The sequence below is a fragment of the Lissotriton vulgaris genome, chromosome 1_1 (genome assembly GCF_964263255.1).
Source record: "Lissotriton vulgaris chromosome 1_1, aLisVul1.2, whole genome shotgun sequence".
Classification (NCBI taxonomy): domain Eukaryota; kingdom Metazoa; phylum Chordata; class Amphibia; order Caudata; family Salamandridae; genus Lissotriton; species Lissotriton vulgaris.
In genome coordinates this window covers 315,418,126-315,433,012 of record NC_141685.1, presented here as the reverse complement: position 1 = coordinate 315,433,012, position 14,887 = coordinate 315,418,126, and the positions used below count along the sequence as shown (strand labels likewise).

The 14,887-nt window shown below is 45.9% G+C and overlaps 1 protein-coding gene across 1 annotated transcript in view; it reads left to right on the top strand.

Annotated features, from left to right (window-relative positions):
* The window catches only part of LOC147747111 (vitamin D3 hydroxylase-associated protein-like), a 373,652-nt gene that overhangs the window by 248,199 nt on the left and 110,566 nt on the right, over positions 1–14,887 (top strand). The window contains exon 10 of the mRNA XM_086952362.1: positions 7,006–7,105. Within this exon, the coding sequence (XP_086808488.1) occupies positions 7,006–7,105 (100 nt within the window). The remainder of the gene's footprint in view (positions 1–7,005; positions 7,106–14,887) is intronic.

Here is a 14,887-nt window from a genome sequence, read left to right as displayed (position 1 = left end):
ATTACCACACAGTCACCTTGTATCCTTTTTTTATTATTATTGTACCCCACCCAGGGAGCCCTTTCAACCATAAGGATATTGCTTTTGAAGGCCGGGGGGAGAGGATAGTTATCATTTAGCCAATGTATTGTTTTATTTACTAGTCCCCCATTATTTTCATATGATTTATCAGCAGGTTGGGGTACTCCAGTAAGGACCACAACATATGTTGAGGCTTCTGGTGGTAAATGTATGTTTCTACGTGTCTCCCTCTTTTCTTCATTAACTTTATCCTTAGGAATTTGCGTGGGTGGCGCTGTTTGGTCAATTACGGTGGGATTTTTAGGTGTTGGTATAACTTTTGGAGGTGGGTTAGTAGTGGGTTTTGGAGGTGGAATAGAGGTAGTTTTTAAAGATAGATTGGTATTACCATCGCTTTTAGCGGCTGTGGGTGGTCTATTCGTAGTTGATTTCTTTTCAGGAACTTTATTGTTCAAATTAAAGCTAGGGGCACTAATATCTTTGTGGATATTAGTCAATATTGTTTCCAGACATCGTAGCCTGACCTCAATGGGTTCCAAGAGAATTTTTAGCATTGCAAAGATGTTATTATTAACCATGCTTAGGCTACTGCTGTCTTCGTTCCCTCCAGCTTGATTATCAACTACCCCACTTAGTTCCAATATCCCCTCCAAACTGCTATCCAAGATAGTTTCATCTGGCAAACTTAATGTTATGCCCACACTTACCCGGGGGCCACCCGCGGCACCATTAATATTAGTGTGAGTGTCTGGGTTTGTGCATACATTTAATGGGGTGGGATCCGGCTGGATTGGGTCATAGGTCTTACCGGTCTGTGCTTTTTTCCCTTTGCGAGTAGTGGTTTTAGTCGACTTTTGTTTAGTACTCTTTAATTTAGGGATAGCCCCCTCCTTCCTCCCCCTTTCTATTAGGGTACTATCTATGGTTTCATTTTCTATTGCCACCGGTCCATTTTCCAGTAGCAAAGAAAGATTTGGGGTTGCCTCCAGACCTTCCTGTGAGGCAGGTAAATCGCTGCCCTGGTCTTTGTGAACCATTACAAGTGACTTTGGGACAGAAACATTATTAGGTGTACAAGCTTGTGCAATGTGACCCAGAGAGGAACGCTTTGCCATGGCTAAATCTTGGGACACCCTTCTGTCCATCAGTATGATCCCTTCATCAATAAGGGCATGCGTGCGCACTATAAAATCATCTAGGGTGCCAGTAAGTTTTTTTGCCCCAGCTAAAGCCATACTTCTAGTCTCTGGGTGATTCATGGCAGGTCCAATATATGGCACGCTAAACGGATGTATACAACTTATAATCAATTACCGGGCCAAACCCCGTGCAACAAGAGTTCAAATTTGTGTGGCAGCCAACTTACAGTTATGCAGTCTCGATGTCCTTTGGCTGATCGCAACCGAGCAGGGTGCCTGGCACAGGCCAGGCTCCTCAGGCCTCTGAGGGCCTAAGAGGGCCCGCCCTTTGCCCGGGCTTCGCCCCGGGCGTCCCGCTCGCGTCCCGCGTAGCTGGCTCTGACGCAGTTATGAAGCGCCTCCTGGCGCGACGTCACTGTTGCGCGCCGCCGCGTTGCCTGCCGGGAACTGTAGTCCCGGAGCGGCGGCGCTATTTCCCCAGGATTTGACTCTTGGCTCCGGTGGCGGCGTTCTCCCAGCAAGGGAGCAACCTGGTGAGTGACTCTTGGCTCGGTGGCGGCGTTCTCCCAGCAAGGGAGCAACCAGGTGAGTGACTCTTGGCTCGGTGGCGGCGTAATCAATACAGCGTGATGGCTCCTCAGCTCTCCCCCGCTCCGCCGGCTCTGACGCAGTTATGAAGCGCCTCCTGGCGCGACGTCACTGTTGCGCGCCGCCGCGTTGCCTGCCGGGAACTGTAGTCCCGGAGCGGCAGCGCTATTTCCCCAGGATTTGACTCTTGGCTCCGGTGGCGGCGTTCTCCCAGCAAGGGAGCAACCTGGTGAGTGACTCTTGGCTCGGTGGCGGCGTTCTCCCAGCAAGGGAGCAACCAGGTGAGTGACTCTTGGCTCGGTGGCGGCGTAATCAATACAGCGTGATGGCTCCTCAGCTCTCCCCCGCTCCGCCGGCTCTGACGCAGTTATGAAGCGCCTCCTGGCGCGACGTCACTGTTGCGCGCCGCCGTGTTGCCTGCCGGGAACTGTAGTCCCGGAGCGGCGGCGCTATTTCCCCAGGATTTGACTCTTGGCTCCGGTGGCGGCGTTCTCCCAGCAAGGGAGCAACCTGGTGAGTGACTCTTGGCTCGGTGGCGGCGTTCTCCCAGCAAGGGAGCAACCAGGTGAGTGACTCTTGGCTCGGTGGCGGCGTAATCAATACAGCGTGATGGCTCCTCAGCTCTCCCCCGCTCCGCCGGCTCTGACGCAGTTATGAAGCGCCTCCTGGCGCGACGTCACTGTTGCGCGCCGCCGCGTTGCCTGCCGGGAACTGTAGTCCCAGAGCGGCGGCGCTATTTCCCCAGGATTTGACTCTTGGCTCCGGTGGCGGCGTTCTCCCAGCAAGGGAGCAACCTGGTGAGTGACTCTTGGCTCGGTGGCGGCGTTCTCCCAGCAAGGGAGCAACCAGGTGAGTGACTCTTGGCTCGGTGGCGGCGTAATCAATACAGCGTGATGGCTCCTCAGCTCTCCCCCGCTCCGCCGGCTCTGACGCAGTTATGAAGCGCCTCCTGGCGCGACGTCACTGTTGCGCGCTGCCGCGTTGCCTGCCGGGAACTGTAGTCCCGGAGCGGCGGCGCTATTTCCCCAGGATTTGACTCTTGGCTCCGGTGGCGGCGTTCTCCCAGCAAGGGAGCAACCTGGTGAGTGACTCTTGGCTCGGTGGCGGCGTTCTCCCAGCAAGGGAGCAACCAGGTGAGTGACTCTTGGCTCGGTGGCGGCGTAATCAATACAGTGTGATGGCTCCTCAGCTCTCCCCAATGAGCGAGGCGCATGGCGACTCACCCTTTGCCAAGGATTGAACGTTGGATATAGAGAAACCTCGGACCCAAGCTTATTATGTGTTACAGTCTAGTTATGAAGACATTAATTATTCAAAACAACACATCAGATATCTATATGATTAGCATAGGATCATTGGTACACACCTAGTTCTCCAATATATAAATCTGTACATCCTCAAATGACACAACAGCATCTAATATAGCTACTATGGTGATTGTTTATTATTTTACAAATGCATTTGTAACAGATCACTAAAATAAATACTTCAATAGAAAGGTTGCTCCAAACAGAGTGTGATGAGGGGTAAACAGTGCTTGTGAATAGGAAAGATATGAAAGAGGGGAATCAAGTCTGGATATTTCCAAAACAATTAATGCTTTGTTATCTATTAGCAAACTGGCTATCGTTTAGCATGACACCTGTTCACAATCAGGCATGTCCCTCATACATAGTTAAAAAAATTGTTGTTCTGCAATTTTCTGAAGATGCACAGAGAGGTATCATCCGTGAAATGGGTAGGGCTGGTGTGGCATCAGGTACAGGCCCACTAGGGGAAAATGTTAACGTTCGACCCTGACGTATAGAGGGTAATTTACATCCTCTGTAGGCGGATCTTCCTCATGACAGGGGGAAGGGAGGCAACCTATGGTTAAGCAAAGTCAGGATACAGTCCCTCATACGATGGTCCGCACTTTGGTTGCACTGTGGCTATGGTTAATTCAGAAAAATATGGCTGCTTAAATCATTCAAGTAATCCGGGATGAGTAAATCGCCTACAGGATCTGTTTGAAGTTGTTCAGGCGCAGCCCGGTGAAACCATGTTGTACTCCTCGAGTCAGAGATAAACATTGGGCAGGTCAACTGTTGCCATATTGGTTCATCATGATGTACAGGCCGTGAGCTGGGAACCCGGCTAACTTCTTATCCCGCCACTCCTCGGAGAAGATGGATGACGGCATGGAGGGGGATTTGGGAGGTGAAGTAGAATTTATCTGCAAGGTAGCGATGGCAGCCTGCCCGAAAGTGCTAACCTTGGAGGAGATCAAGACAGCCACTGCGGCGGATGATAGTCTAAACCACGTGGTGGAGACCATTGTGGGGAATTGGAAGCTGTGCCCCCAGAATGCCACCAATGGGACACAGATAAAAAGAGCCAGCTGCCACAGATATAGAAAGTGAGGGAAGAACTGTGCTCTTTGGATGGAGGGAACATCAATCATGAGAGGACCAACACCAAAGGCGCTGGAAAACAAAGTAGCAAAGTTGATGCATGAGGGACACCAAGGGGTGCAGATGATGGTGAAGAACTGTTTGACATGCCAGGTCATGGGGAGCCCAGTGGCATTGGTCCCGGTGGCCACAGTAGCCATGACCACAACTCCATGGACCTAAGTTAACATAGACTTTGGGAGCTTCCTGGATGAAAGGCTCACATTGGTCATGGTTGATTAATTTTCTAAACACACTGTAGTTGAATTAGTGGCCACGACTGCTCTTTCTCATGTGTGACCCCCTACTGGAGAAGATGGTTGCAGCATATGGATTGCCAGAGATAATCAAAGCAGATAATGGACATCCCTTTCGAGGTGCTGAATTTTCAGGAGTACTTAGGACCGTTGGGATTTCAGCACCAGAAGATAACACCTCAGAGGCCATAAGCAAAAAGCACTTTGGAAAAGTTCATGAGAACACTGAATAAAGTGCTCTGAATTGCTGTGGAATAAGTGTAGGATCTGGAGTGGAGTCTTCATCGATTTCTGCAGATATATCACAATAGTCCTCATTGCACAACCAAATGTACCCCCATTAATTTACTGTTTCAGAGGAAAGTCAAAGACAGCATTCCAACAGGACCAGGGTGGAGCACGGCCACGGTGGACCTGGAAGGAACTCAGGCCCAGTGCAACAAAACGAATGAGAGGCCTACCCGAGCCAGAAGAGCTAGCCTCAAAAACTGGAGGAATGTGACATTGCTAATCAACGACCATCATCCCAGGTGGAAGTTTTATGTCCTATTTGAGAGAGGGACATGGGTAGTCACCAGGGTAGGTGGGGCGATGATCACTACCCAGCAGGGCCATGAGACTGTCACCTGCAACATCTCCTGGTTCAAGTGTACTGAGGGTCAGGACGGATGGAGAGGAGCACCTCCCTCTCATGACCATGTTACAGACTAAGAGGCCACTTGGGATATTACCCTGGACTGGTCTGAGATGCTGAGTAATGCAGCCCGAGGTGATGCCATCTCTGGGGCCCTCCCAGGGCCCACACCAGCAAGAGATGATGAATCCATGGGTCCATCCACAGGAAGAGGTTTACCTGAGGGTTTTCGGCACAATCCTATATCCAGTCAGAGGATGAGAGACTTTATGTCTGAATAATGAAAGATAATCAAATGATTGGAGGTTGAAATGGATGTACTGAGCCTTTGGGGCTTAGTAGCTTGACATACGTCACCAGGCACCGTCTTCGCTGTGCATGGCTGAGACGATAAATGAAGTGGGATCTGCCGCTCATGATCTCAGTCCTGAATAGCACTTAAGTGTGTGGTGTATGACTCCGTGGGGGTGGGCTGGGTGTGCACTGCTAGTAGGCCACAAGCACGTGCAACAAGAGCTCAGTACGTCCGCATGTGCACACTCTTTACAAATAGTCCCCAATATGGTCCTGGAAACAAATGAGCATTTCCACTCAGTTGAAATGGTTATCCAGAATGACAGCTCAGTGAATTCAACCAGCAAATGATACTTTCAAATCCTGACAGGGCTGACTCTCGCTTTCATTCTTTTGTAGTTGATATAATGAGCATAATTGAGTTTATTGATAATCTAATATGTACTTAAGCTTCCATAAGCAATTCAGTTCATGGCGTGCATCAGTGCTCAATTAAAAAAAATGAAAAAATAATTGTAAGTGCAGTGGCCCTACGTTTTTTCTGATGAGGCCAGGGATGCCAAAAACCAAGGCCGTGTTGTTTTGATTCCCTTTCATGCCGCTTTCTTGCATAGTCCTACACTTGCAGGTTCTTTTTCATCTCTCCTTTTTCTTTTTCACCGTTTTCATGTCTTTTTTGTTTTTCATTCTTTATTCTCCCTTTTTTCTTTATCTCTCTTGCTTTGTGGCTATTTCTGATGGAGAAAAGTTAGTCCTCATAAGTATCTCAACTTCAGAGATAGGAAAGCCTATTGAGAAGGAACCTGGTGTGTGCTGGGGAGGTGGGGTGGGTGGAGGTGCACTGGGGGAGTAGTGGAAAAGGAGAAAATATTCATCATTTTAAAAGTAAATATCGTAGAGAAAAAGATAAGTTCAAGATGGAGACCAGAGTAGTAAAAACAGCACTGCTGGGCTGTGTGAGTTGGTAGGACTCAAGTGTGTAAGGAGGAGGAATCGTGGCTAGAAATTATGTAGTAATTTAAGTCAACAAGATGAATGGACGGAGAAGCGGTTTAAAGTACTAAGTAAAGAGAAAGAGTTAAGATAACCATTCAAGCAATCAAAGGAAGCTGGTGGATGGAAGATGGCCATGAATGCAATGAGCAAAGTGTAAAAGATTGAGATAAGTGAAGTGTAAAGGAGAAGAAAGACATGAGATGTGGGGTTTGCAGAGGAAATAGAGGTGGAGTGAGGCAGGAGGGCTGTGCCACCACTGCTATCAGTGACAATATCAAAACGTGACGTATGGAATCATTAGATCATTCCCACCTACCACCATTGGCAAAATGGAGCTAGAAAGAGTTATGGGGTATCAGAGTTATAGAGAGGATTCCATCATTCCTTTATTCAGGAACACTGTAGGTTAAGCCTGGAAAAACGATGTAGGGTGGCGGTAGATTTGTTGCAAATTGGAGACGTATTCAAGAGAACAATTAGGAATGCAGTTACAGCTTTCAAACAACTGTGGCAGAATACTGCAAGTAAGCTCAATTACAAGACCTATTATTAAGGCTTGCACTATCTATTCACTCAAAAATAGAACACCCAACTAAGTAGAGACTATACTAACCGTAAAACATCTTTACTATTATTTCTCACAGTGATGGGGATATTATTGATTCCAATTTGAAACCACAGATCTCTGTGTACAAGCTTTCAAGGTGGACAAAGAAGATCCTATCGTTCATCCTGAGACCACTGGTGAGTTGAGGCATAGGTCTGAATAAAGTTATTACTTAATTTTCAGTTAAAAGTAATATTGACTACAAACGTATCACTTTTAAGTGGATCTCTTAGAGATATGTTATTTAACCACGATCGTAAAAAAAATTAAACTTTCTCCATGCCAGCAGAACAAGAAAGCACAAGTTTCAGATTTTAAATGATGCATGTTGGTGATTTTTGGACAAATGGTCTACTCCAATGTAGATGTAAATGTTGCTATCCTCCTTTGTACCTTTCCATAGTTCATTTACTGTGATATTTTTTTTTTTTGCATGATCCAATGGTGCTAACCCAGGACACAAAGGAAACATCATTCACAAACATTACAATCAGATTGATCAAGTTTTTCCATACAAAAAGTCTAATTGGGCATTCCCATTGCTGCCTGTTGTGTCTTACTTCTATGCAAGAACAAAAAGTCCTTGAGGGTGATGCAGCAACAATTTAAACATATTGTTCCATTCAATTGATCTAGGAATTTAGGGCCTGATTTAGATCTTTGTGGACGGGTTACTCTGTCACAATGGTGGCGGATATCCTATTCACCGAAATATAAATCCCATAGGATACAATGAGATTTATATTTCGGCGGAGGGGATCTCCGTCACCTTTGTGTCAAAGTAACCCATCTGTAGCCAAGAATTGCATGTTCAGCTTTAATGACTGGGGGCTGCATATCAAGTTCCATAAAATGTATCCTTAGAATTTACCATCTTGGGAAACCTCAACCACAAATAAAACAAAGAGTTTTTAAATCTACTGTAGACCGACTAACCTGTAAGCTGTCTTCAACACAGTGGGCCGGAGACAGTCTGTACTGAGTTTTCTCCTAAATCCTCAATTTATACACTGTGGGTAGCACACACACTGACTTCCGCCTACTTGTAAACATTACACAAACTCTCCTTCTTATTATAAAGAGCACCCAGACGTAACCATTTTCAAGTCCATCGTCAGTTGTTAGCAATGATGTCTTGAAAAATACATTTAATCCATTCCAGTTCATCTCTCCTCACAAAGTTGAGAGCCACCCCTGAACATCTCCGACTAACGTTTTATTCAAGTTACAGTATTACAGTAGATATACTTGCGTCCTTTAATTTATAAAGTTTTAGACAATTTTCAAATTAGTATATAAATAATTCAACCTAGACCGCACCATATCAAGGAGAGAACAGACTTCAACTTAGTACAAATATGATGCAAAGCCTACTCATAGAAGGAATAGAGCCACTGCAAAATCCATATGAGACGATGCCAAGAATGAGTAAATGAGACAAAAACCTTGAGGTATAAAACTGAGCAGAAAGTTTGTATAATACAGCATTTGTTTTTTATTTTAATGTAAAGTATTATAACAATGATATATATATATATATTTTTTAATACATTTGAATGTGTTTACAAAAGTTTACAGTCACCAAGATTGCAAAATAGCAATACAGTAAAGAATGTACGTCACACTAACTCCTTTCTCGCAGGCCCTTCAGAACTTGCTGAAGTTCTCACTCCAGTTTGTTGTACCCCTCTCCACAATGTTGCCGGTTGTCTCCCCCTTTCCTCTCTGGACACAAATCAGCTCTCTATAGCCCTCTGTACCTTTGCCATTGCTGCCAAATTATTTTCCACCTCTTGGGGAAAGCCCTCCCCTCGTAGATCTGCCTTTCCACCAACATGAACCAATCCATTTATTTTTTCCAGGAGTTCAAGTCTGGAAGCATATCGGATCCCCATTTCTGGGCCCCTTCATCCTTGCTACTATCAGTCTCAGAGATAGGAGGTCGGCTATTTACAAGCCTCTTGCGCCACCCCTACTTCACTTTTTCCCACACCAGCGGCGCAAGGGGCTTATAAATAAGCCAGTGATTTTTTGTGTGCAGTCGATGTGTTCCATCTTCCCATACGTTAAGCACCGCATTCTAGGAGAGAGTTCAAACTGAGTTCAAGTGACACACCTCAGGAACTCCCATACTGCCTCCCAGTAGCAGACCAGTACTGGCAATTCCCATAATGTGTGGAGAAAAGATCATGGTTGGCTGCAACCCTTGACACAGGGAACCAATAATTTTTTCCACCCTTAGCAACCTACGTTTTGTGTAGTAGGATCTACGTAGAATCTGCAACTCGACCAGGTGGAAGCAGGCAGGTATCACTATCTCTCGGGACATATAGCGTTTATTACAACTTCCCCTCATCCATGTCTCATAGGTCCCTTACTCAGTCCCTCTGTAGCTTATCCGTTACATACAACTTTCTATAAGTCAGTGAGATGGCCTTCTTCGAAAGGGACTCCAACAGCAGGTGGTTTTCCATCATGGACGCCTCTGTGATCTCCACTCGCTCCTCTATGTGGTTCAATTTAGCATGGTGTATCTGGAGGTAAGTAAAGATCTTCATCTCGGCCATCTGATACTTTTTCCAAAGGATTGCCCCTCCCATGGGATGAATCTTGCCACAAGTATCCCAGTTTGCTAATTCCGAACCTGTCCAATCTAGCAAACATCTGCATTTTTTCCACTTTGGCCAGCGCTGCACTGTCCCATTGTGGGAACTGATTAGTAAATTCCATTTATCTTCCCAGGTATCTAGTAGCCTCCTTCCAGGTTCTAATCACTGAGACAGTATGTGCAGTTAGGACCGGCCTCCTCTTGGGTCCATATAGGGCTGCTGGGTAGCCCTTCACTCCTATAGCCTCTCTATCTGCTCTCAAGGATGACTCATTTTGTGGTGCCAAGGCCCAGTCATTGGTGACAACTAATTGTGATGCCCAGTAATATTTCTGGCTGTCTATTAGCGCAATACCACCATCGTATACCCCATTCATGAGTTCAGACAAAGCTACCCTCCATCCAGGAGTTTCTGCCCCCAGCTTTTTGGAGAATTGTGGTGAGATTCTGTAAGGGGGGTTTTGGAAACACCTAAAGGAGTTTGGGCACTGTGATAATTTTAAACATTGGGGTCTGGCCTGGAATACACAGGGGCAGGCCCCTCCAGTGCCTACTCTCGTTCTTGAAGCTGTCCAAAATGGTGTACAGACTTTTGCATAGGAAGGCATCTTCATTATTTGTTACTGGACTTCTAAATATGTAAATCCTTCTAGTACTGCTGGTATAGTTTCTCTGTATCGACCTTCCAGGGCTAAAGTTTCAATGGATCGAATAGGGATTTGTCCCAGTTGATGGTCTCCCCGCGCAGCTCCACCATTGTGGGACTGCCCTTAGCGCCCACAGGCTCATGTCTGTGCCTCATCCCTAGTGGTCTAGTGGAAGATCACCCTGCTATTCTGCTCTGTTTGTGCCTTTTTCTCTGCATTTCTGCCTTTTTTACTAGCTTTTTGCCTCTTTTTCATTGCTATTCTTTTTGCTTTTTTTCTCTTTACCTGGCACTCCCTGCCGCTGCTACCCCTACGGCTCCCCCCCAGTATGTCGCTCTCGTCTCCCAGCTGATTGTCAAAGGCAAGCCTGTCTGCACCTGACTGTAACCCAACCGCGACCAGAGCCATGGACCCTGGTCCCCTGACCCGCTACAACCTCAGCAATATTCACACACTCAAGCCTGGATGCAACAACTGCCAGCTCTCAGCGCCGAGCAACACCCAAGGCCTGATCTCCTGCTGACACTGCTGCACACATTTACCCACTTCTGGACCCTGGCAGCCAGCCCAACCCACCGTATGCCACCGCACACAAGCCAATGAGCTGCATCCTCCTCAATGTACGCTCCCTGCAGAGCACACCATAGAAATCTAGGACCTCCTCAACACTCACACGCCCGACGTCGCCTTCCTCACAGAGACCTGGACCAATGCCAGCTCTGTACGTAACATAGCAACCATCATCCCCAATGGATACTAAAACCTGAGAAGAGATGGCCCCAACTACCCAGGAGGAAGCCTCGCCATCGTCCACAAAAGCTCCCTCCGACAGACAACTGGCAACTCAGATGACGTCTCACTCCCATGGAACACATCCACATCCACTTCCAGATCCAGCCCAACCCCAGAACGACGCTCCACGGAACACTGGCCTACAGACCTCCTGGACCCCGCACCCCCTTCACCAACGTCATCGCTGACCACATCGCACCCCACGCCCTCACCTCTATGAACTACATACTGCTCAGACACCTGAACTTCCACCTGGACAACCACAGCAATCCCAACACCACTGACCTCCTGGAGAAACTCATCAACATAGGACTGAAGCAACTTTTCTCCACCCCTACCCACACATCAGGATACACACTCAAGCTCTTCTTCGCAGAGGAAACAACATTCGCTTCAACCACACCACGGAACTGCTCTGGACAGACCACCACTGCATCCATTTCTACTTTACAAAACCGACCGCACATAAGCACATGTGATGCCTCTCACGCAGGAGCTGGAACAAAGTCGCCGAAGAACACCTCACCTCCACCCACACCTGCACTCCACTCTCAACTGTGACAGACGCCAACACAGGGGCAATCACCTCCACCAATGGATCACCAACTGCGCCAAAACTCTTGCCCCCCTCCAGAACAGCACAAGATGACACAACAAGAAAACCAAATGGTTCACCATGGATCTCCAAGAATCCAAGTGTTCCTGCCTACAACTGGAAAAGACGTAGAGAAGAAGCCAAACCATGGAAGCACGCTCCACCTACAAAACAGCCATCACAGCACACCACCAACTCAAATCAACAAAGAAAACCTTCATCTAAGACAGAATCCTTTCAAATGCACACAACCCCAAGGAACTCTTCGCCATCATACAGGAATTTGCAAAACCCATCAGCGAAACAACCAATATCCCTCCCTACCAAGACCTCTGCAACAAACTCGGCTGCTTCTATCACCTCAAGATTAAGACACTCTGTGATAACTTCGATGTCCAAGACCACGGTACCACCTCAACTCTCACCCCAAACAACGCCACCCAACAGACCCTTCTCACCTGGACCCTTCTTACCCCAGAAAGATACCTCAAAGAGAATGAAGAGCATTCACTCCAGAGTACCTTCTGACCCCTGTCCACCTCACATCTTCCACAGGGCCGCTACTGCCATCACACCCTAGTTACGCCGAACTATCAACTGCTCCCTTGAGACCGCCACATTCCCTGACAACTGGAAGTGTGCCAAAGTAAAACCCCTCCTAAAGAAGCCCTCCATAGACCCGACAGACCTCAAGAATTTAAGGGCCCATCTAACTGCTTTCTTTTGCTGCCAAAGTCATTGAAAAGGCCATCACCACTTAGCTAGCACACTTCATAGAAACCATACGTATTCCGCATCATCCAAAGCACCGAGACCACACTCTATAGTGTAGTTCCTATATTCCCATTAGGCTCTGAAACAATACTTGCATACTTCAAGTGACCCTGGCTGACACAGTTACTACATATGGTATGCCTGGCAACATGCCACAGCAGCTGTGATCATTCATCATGAGGTAACTTCCATTTGAAAGTTGTCCAAAAATTGGATCAATCACCACAGCTGGCGAACTTTGCAGGTGGCAGGACACATTGTTAGCGAACCATCACAGGCACCGTGTAAGTTTATACCCTGACAAAGGAGAGAACCGCTTAGTGCGTTTTCACAGTTTTTCCCGCTAAGAAACACTTCATGTCCCCCACTCCAACATCTGTGTGTGTACAGTAATTCCCAGGATGTCTTGATGTATTCTTTATCCAACCTTTCATATGTGCCTGCTAGTATATGTTTTAGGCCATACTGAAAATGGAAAATTGTAACAGGCAGAGTGATTGTTCCCTGTACTATCCATTCAATAGCTGTTTTTTCTGCTACTGTATATGGCAATCTTTCCAGTTTTTCAATGCTCAGCACCATATAGTCTGCTCCCCTTTGTGCCAATTTGATCTGTTTATAAGTGACATTGAATTCTGAAAACAGTGACATAGTATTGATTAAACGCCAAGCACATAGCCTGAACAAAGGTTTTGTAACGTCCAGCCTAATAGCATGATAGAACGTAGCTGCGACTGACCATGTTGCAGCATGACCAAGTCCAGTTCCATGATGTCTATGGCAGAAGATACTATGCTGTCCAATGAATATATCCTGGATGACAGAGTCAACCACAGAGAGAGTTTTCTCTAAATTAATACGATCAATTTCTCGTATTCTTTCTGCAGTCTCTGCTTGCGGAATCTTCCATGCTTCATTAAATGCAGCATAGATACCGGCATACATAAAACGTTTATGATGCAGTGTTCGTGGTCCTAGCAAGAATTCCCTAAGATCAGTGCCATCTTTAAGTAAAGATAAGTGTTGCTTAACATCCTTAAGTGTAGATCTTTCTAGGCAATCAAGGCAGAGCTTCCCTACACTGTATGTTGTCACTATTCCTGGATGCTGTCTTTGACCATATCTAGGATCTGGCCTAGTGAATGTGAAACCCTGTGTTTTGTTCAGGAACCTATATTGACAGTTGTTTGTGTCTGTGGGCCAGATTATCCATTTATTCCAATCTGGATCTGTTCTGTTCTGATGCAAAATAGTATGTACATCGACCTCCCCCTCTGAAGTGTTACTGCTATCAGATGTAGGTGAAGGTATGGACGGATTGTTCAGGTCTTTTATCTTGCTTAACCCAAGACAAGAAGTCTGTTGGACAGTGTCATTCAAAAACTTAATTTGCTCAGGAATTATACCGGCTTTAAACATAGCTTCTATACCCTGGACCTGCCAATCTTTTGTGGACCAGACAGTTTTCGTCTTAATGTTGTCTTTCCAAAAGTCGAAACCTAGTTTAAACATTTGAGCATAAAAGGCTGCAGAATAAATCTGTTTGGTATTTGTCAACATACTTTTCAAGCCTGTTTTGTTTACATTTTTAATGTAAAATGATTCAGCAATGGATACATTAAACCCTGAAAAGTACAGAAATGTCATTGCAAATGTTTTTGAGCTACCCTTTGGTGGCGTAGGACAATGTTCCTATTGGTTATACAATAATACATTTCTAGGATTTGCAGATGGGTGCAAGAAATGATGACCATAATGATTATAACAATACATTTGTTCATAGTCTGATGAACCTTCTAAATATTCATGATTTGTAATTACTGCAGACATTTCTTGGTCTGACATCATATTATTAACATTCTTGAAGTCCCAATCATCAGAAAAGGTACTAGATGAAACAAAGTCACTTAATAAAATCTTGAATAAGTGTGGAATCTTCAACAGCTCCGGCGGCCCAAAAATGTCCTAATCCGTTTTGCCCCAAGCTATACCACCAGGTATAGGAACGGCTGTGATGTTCACTGATGACAAGTCTCTTTGTTCACGATGGGAGGATTTTGTGTGGCTTGAGGAGTAAGTTGATGTTCTAACTTGCTGTGTCCATTTTGACATATCTTCCATTTATCAGCAATCACAAAGTTATTACCAGAGTCAACCAAAGTGGAAGAAAAAGTACACCCATTAATCCAAAGTTCAATCCATGGTGAAACCAGATAAGTCTTTTCAAGGTGAGGAAAAAAGGTCTTTAGCTTGTTCTTTCAAAGTTCTTTTTACTGGAGTTGTTTCAGGTTCGCTGGGATCCTCAGAAAACGTATCCAAGTTAATTAATTAGCCATAGGCAGTTCTGTCAATTGTTGGGATTGCATCAGGATTCTTTGTAATGGCTGGAACCACTTGATCACTTGTTACCTTTGTGTAGTCAGATACTACTTCATTGTAGACAGGCGTTTCTTGACGAACTGTTATTTGGGTCACAGGAGGTACAAGTTCCATAGCTTTGTTG